Source organism: Oncorhynchus kisutch, linkage group LG15 (assembly GCF_002021735.2).
Source record: "Oncorhynchus kisutch isolate 150728-3 linkage group LG15, Okis_V2, whole genome shotgun sequence".
In the NCBI taxonomy this organism is placed as follows: domain Eukaryota; kingdom Metazoa; phylum Chordata; class Actinopteri; order Salmoniformes; family Salmonidae; genus Oncorhynchus; species Oncorhynchus kisutch.
In genome coordinates, this window is record NC_034188.2 from 4,990,941 (window position 1) to 4,996,940 (window position 6,000).

Sequence of the window (6,000 nt, forward strand, 5' to 3'; positions counted from 1 at the left end):
CTGCCTCGAGCCAGGGCTCTTCTGACTCATACCTGGCCTTCTCTTTCTCTGTTCCATCTGCAACACATTGATCTGCCTCGAGCCAGGGCTCTTCTGACTCACACCTGGCCTTCTCTTTCTCTGTTCCATCTGTTTTAGAGAACTATGTGTGAGAATTTACGCTGAATGATAAGAAATGGCTACCACTCTGATCTGCCTTGTTAGCCTGGGAAACGGGTAACTCATTGATCTGCCTTGTTAGCCTTGGAAACGGGTAACTCATTGATCTGCCTCGTTAGCCTTGGAAACGGGTAACTCATTGATCTGCCTCGTTAGCCTTGGAAACGGGTAACTCATTGATCTGCCTCGTTAGCCTGGGAAACGGGTAACTCATTGATCTGCCTTGTTAGCCTGGGAAACGGGTAACCCATTATTGTAATTCATTTTGCCAAATTGCTAACTACCTGGTACCAAATTATCAATAAATAACACTGTAAATTAAGTGGAAACCGATACATTCATTTTAAAAATTATTATCACGTTAGATAACCTACCATGTAAATGTGCTCCAATACAAAACATCTAACTTCCATCTACATTAGTCTAGCTTTTAGTAACCTCATAGTAACCTAGGGGTTCATCTACATTTTGTTACCCCATGGTAACCTAGGGGTTCATCTACATTCTGTTACCTCATGGTAACCTAGGGGTTCATCTACATTCTGTTACCTCATAGTAACCTAGGGGTTCATCTACATTCTGTTACCTCATAGTAACCTAGGGGTTCATCTACATTCTGTTACCTCATGGTAACCTAGGGGTTCATCTACATTCTGTTACCTCATAGTAACCTAGGGGTTCATCTACATTCTGTTACCTCATGGTAACCTAGGGGTTCATCTACATTCTGTTACCTCATGGTAACCTAGGGGTTCATCTACATTCTGTTACCTCATAGTAACCTAGGGGTTCATCTACATCCTGTTACCTCATAGTAACCATGGGGTTCATCTACATTCTCTTACCTCATAGTAGCCTAGGGGTTCATCTACATTCTGTTACCTCATGGTAACCTAGGGGTTCATCTACATTCTGTTACATCATAGTAACCATGGGGTTCATCTACATTCTGTTACCTCATGGTAACCTAGGGGTTCATCTACATTCAGTTACCTCATGGTAACCTAGGGGGTCATCTACATTCTGTTACCTCATAGTAACCTAGGGGTTCATCTACATTCTGTTACCTCATGGTAACCTAGGGGTTCATCTACATTCTGTTACCTCATGGTAACCTAGGGGTTCATCTACATTCAGTTACCTCATGGTAACCTAGGGGGTCATCTACATTCTGTTACCTCATAGTAACCTAGGAATATGTTCCAAATGGCACCCTATTTCGTATATAGCGCCCCTCTTTTGACCAGAGCCCATACTCCTGTGGTTTAAAGTAGTGTACTACATAGGGAATAGGGCCCCGGTCTAAAGTAATGTACTGCATAGGGAATAGGGTGCCATTTGTGTCGGTGCGTTAAAGTCGACAGTCTGACCTTTTTTGAAACAACTCAACATTTAATAACGAAGGTTAAAATTTTCACCTAGATTTCCTTCCTTGATATGAGAAGTCTTAACCCAACCAAACTGAACAAATGTATTTTACTCTTTAGTGAGTCATACTTTTTTTTTAAATACACATTTCATCCTCCTTTCAGTTAAAAATTTGCTCTGAATTTATCCACAGGTTGCTTTTGTCAATTTCAAAGCAAAACTGTAATTTAATCTTTCCTGGCCTCATTGAATAGCTGAATTTAAACCTAATAACCCAAGAAATAGCTTCCCATTAACTAATGATTTACAGCCGGTGTTTGATGCAGAATAAATAAATAAGATGAAAGAAATAATAACAGTATTATAAAAGTCCCAAATGACACCCTATTCTCTACTTAGTGCACTACTTTTTGATCAGGGCTCATAGGGCTCTGGTTAAAAGTAGTGCACTAAATAGAAAATAGGGTGTCATTTTGGACACAACATTTTATATAAAGGCTTCCCTTCACTTTCTTTTTCCTGTTTTCTTGTTAAGAGACTAGTGTCCCAAAATACCGTCCGTTCTCCCAGTACTTTCATTGCTGGCTTAAAGGAATACCTCAGGATGTTGGCCATTTTTATGCCTCTGCACCTTGTAGAGTCCGTTCCCCGATTTTTAATTGAGGCTGCTCTGAGGGCAAAATATATATGGAATTAGGTTCCATTTGGAGCACAACCCTGGTACTGCTCTGGACTCATTTCAGTTATACCCTGTTCACCACATGGTCAATCTGCTGCATGTTATACCCTGTCCACCACATGGTCAATCTGCTGCATGTTATACCCTGTTCACCACATGGTCAATCTGCTGCATGTTATACCCTGTCCACCACATGGTCAATCTGCTGCATGTTATACCCTGTCCACCACATGGTCAATCTGCTGCATGTTATTCAGTTATACCCTGTCCACCACATGGTCAATCTGCTGCATGTTATTCAGTTATACCCTGTTCACCACATGGTCAATCTGCTGCATGTTATTCAGTTATACCCTGTTCACCACATGGTCAATCTGCTGCATGTTATACCCTGTTCACCACATGGTCAATCTGCTGGATGTACAACAGTCACCCGGCTGCGGCCTTGTCCTGCTCTGAAGCCTTTACCCCCGAGGCTCCATCATGTTGCACTTGACTTCTACAGTTCCAACTATTAACGTTCAAGTTCCCTCTCTTCCTTTTCCCTTTTACAGGAGGTTTCCCAAGCATTCCTAGAGAGCCAGGTATTCCCAACCTTCAGATACAGTACAGTAACACTCAGGCTGCAGCCCAAACACCAACCTATTCCCTATTATAGTTGCGCTACTTTTGACCCGGAGCCTTAGGCCTTCTTGACCTATGTGCCCTAGTCAAAAGTAGTGCACTATATAGGGAATAGGAGGCCATTGGGGATGTAGCCTTAGACATTGGCTAAAGCCAGACACATAGGATCATATGAACTCCGTGTCCCTCTGATCAGTGAGGGTGGTGGTGGGAAACAGTACAGGTGGATATACAGGTTGTCTCTAACTGCTGATCTGGGGTCAGATATAATGTGCTCCCAAATGGCACCCTAATGCCGATAATAGTGCACTACTTTTCACCAGGGCCCCCTGGGGTCATTTGGGATGCATCTATATGGTTATACTGTATAATGTTCCCAAGGTTATCCTGGGAAGATAGTTGGTTATCTGATCCTAGAGCTGTGGTTTAAGAGGACAACTTCTACCTCAAGCACTGGCTAACCTTGTCTCTTCTCTGTCTCTCTCTCTCTCTCTCCCCTCCTTCTCCCTCCAGGTGGACAGTGCCATGTCTCTGATCCAGGCAGCTAAGAACCTGATGAATACGGTGGTGTCCACGGTCAAGGCGAGCTACGTGGCCTCCACTAAGTACCAGAAGTCCATGGCCATGCAGTCCCTCAACATGCCTGCTATCTCCTGGAAGATGAAAGCCCCAGAGAAGAAACCCCTGGTCAAGAGAGAGAAACAGGAAGATGGCTCCAACAACAAGGTAATGTGATTCATGTTAAAGCTCCTCTAAACTGCCCCCCCCCCCCCCCCCCCCCAGGTAAATTGACTGAGAACATACTCTCATCAACGACCTGGGAAATAGTTGCAGGGGAGAGAAGGGGGATGAATGAGCCAATTAGAAGCTGGGGATGATTAAGTGACCATGAGGGCCAGATTGGGAATTTAGCCAGGACACCGGGGTTAACACCCCTACTCTTACTATAAGTGACATGGGATTTTTAGTGACCACAGAGTCAAGACACCCGTTTAATGTCCCATCTGAAAGACGGCACCTTACACAGGGCAGTGTCCCCAATCACTGCCCTGGGGCATTGGGATATTTTATTTTAGACCATAGGAAAGAGTGCCTCCTATTGGCCTTCCAGCACCACTTCCAGCAGCATCTGGTCTCCTATCCGGGGACTGACCAGGACATACAGGGATATGTCAGGGATACAGGGTGTTATGCTGCTGGATTTAATGATGCAGGACACATTTCTGTGAGAACATACAATAAAATATTATCATCTCTTCTCTTAGGTCAAGAGGTCATCCCACAAGAAACACATCAACCCTGTCCAGGCCCTCAGCGAGTTCAAAGCCATGGATAGCATCTAGAGATGGAGCAGTCAGTCAGTCAGTGTGGTGAGAGGTGTAGGAGCTAGAAGGTTGAGATGCTGATGGAGCTGGCTAGATCAACTGTAATGTGTTGACGGTTGGAGGTTCTTTTTTAATCTAGTCAAAAAAGAAAGGGTGCATTTATTTCGGGGGAGGGGCGGGTTGAATGCATTTCTTATTTCCTTCCCTGGCCTAGTCAGCTGTCTAGTTTGATGTGGTGTTGCTATGCAGGCTCGCTAAGGTTGAACACTATACACACAGAGGCCCTTAAGCTCACTCTTTCTCTACCAGTCTCTTTTTTTTTTCATTCAAACAACTGCATTCTGATAAGTCTCTAGCCTACTGTATAACTTCTCTACTGGAAAATAAGGCGATTTGGGTGAGCGGGGGGACAGCAACTAGACCAAGTAAAGGGCGTTTCTATTTCATTTGATTTTATTCCAGTGTTGGTATAAGATGGGATGGTGGATTTCATTGATATTGTAAAATCTAATTCTCTTCAAACAAATCATTTTGACCCCCTGACCCTCTTATTTGAACCCCCTGACCCCCAACCTGTGACGCGAGATCCCCTGTGTATTTTTATACAATGTCTTTCTACCATGTTTTATGATTGTGGGGAGGGTGTTGGATGGATGGATTTCCGCTATGTGTCGTATATGATATGATATAATATTGTGTAGGTGCAGATCAGATGATCAGATAAGGCCTTTCCACCCGATGCAAACACATCTCTCTCTATCACTTTATTACTCTTGACTCAAGCAATAACTGGAGAGCATTTGGATGTCTTTCTTTTCTCCATGGAGGTTTTTTATTTTTATAAATGTTTTTAGTTTTAACTTTTTGATTTAAAAATAAATAAAATAAGAGACAAATTCATTTTTTTTTTTCATTCTCAATGTATTCTCTGCTTATCTAATAAAAGTTTGATATTATCGTTTCGTTACCACTTTATACTAATTATAAACTGAATTGTCATAAATGTTTTTACCCCTGTGGTTAACCAGGTTTTAAAGAGTAATCTGAATGAGGTCTTGTTGTTAACCAGGTTATAAAGAGTAATCTGAAGGTCTTGTCGTTAACCAGGTTTTAAAGAGTAATCTGAATGAGTTCTTGCGTGCCTCGCTGCATGCAGCAAGCCAAAGCTAATAGAGAGAAGAGAATCATTCTCTCCCAGCCTTCTGGTTTAATACGTAACACTAGCCCAGGGGGCTACAGACACACACACACACACACACACAGTCAGTGAGACTCATTAAATTAGCTGACATACACACCTCTGTGTGTGATAGGTCACAGTGAGGCTGTGGAGGGGTCTGGGGATCAGACATGGCTGTGGAGGGGATCAGACAGCACTGTGGGAGGGGGTCTGGGGATCAGACAGGGCTGTGGAGGGGGTCTGGGGAATAGACAGGGCTGTGGAGGGGGTCTGGGGATCAGACAGGGCTGTGGAGGGGGTCTGGGGATCAGACAGGGCTGTGGAGGGGGTCTGGGGATCAGACAGGGCTGTGGAGGGGGTCTGGGGAATAGACAGGGCTGTGGAGGGGGTCTGGGGATCAGACAGAGCTGTGGAGGGGGTCTGGGGATCAGACAAGGCTGTGGAGGGGGTCTGGGGATTAGACAGGGCTGTGGAGGGGGTCTGGGGATCAGACACGGCTGTGGAGGGGGTTTGGGGAATAGACAGGGCTGTGGAGGGGGTCTGGGGAATAGACAGGGCTGTGGAGGGGGTCTGGGGATCAGACAGGGCTGTGGAGGGGGTCTGGGGATCAGACAGGGCTGTGGAGGGGGTCTGGGAATCAGACAGGGCTGTGGAGGGGGTCTGGG

At 44.8% G+C, this 6,000-nt stretch overlaps 1 protein-coding gene across 3 annotated transcripts in view; it reads left to right on the forward strand.

The window, feature by feature from the left end:
* Nucleotides 1-5,111, forward strand: part of ctnna1 (catenin (cadherin-associated protein), alpha 1) — a 227,594-nt gene extending 222,483 nt beyond the window's left edge. For 2 of the 3 annotated variants that reach the window (XM_031789509.1, XM_031789508.1), the window contains exons 19-21: nucleotides 2,761-2,790; nucleotides 3,344-3,556; nucleotides 4,096-5,111. In XM_031789509.1, the coding sequence (XP_031645369.1) occupies nucleotides 2,761-2,790; nucleotides 3,344-3,556; nucleotides 4,096-4,173 (321 nt within the window). In that variant the 3' untranslated portion in view covers nucleotides 4,174-5,111. The remainder of the gene's footprint in view (nucleotides 1-2,760; nucleotides 2,791-3,343; nucleotides 3,557-4,095) is intronic. The other variant, XM_031789510.1, reaches the window with a different exon arrangement.
* The last annotated feature ends 889 nt before the right edge of the window (nucleotides 5,112-6,000 follow it).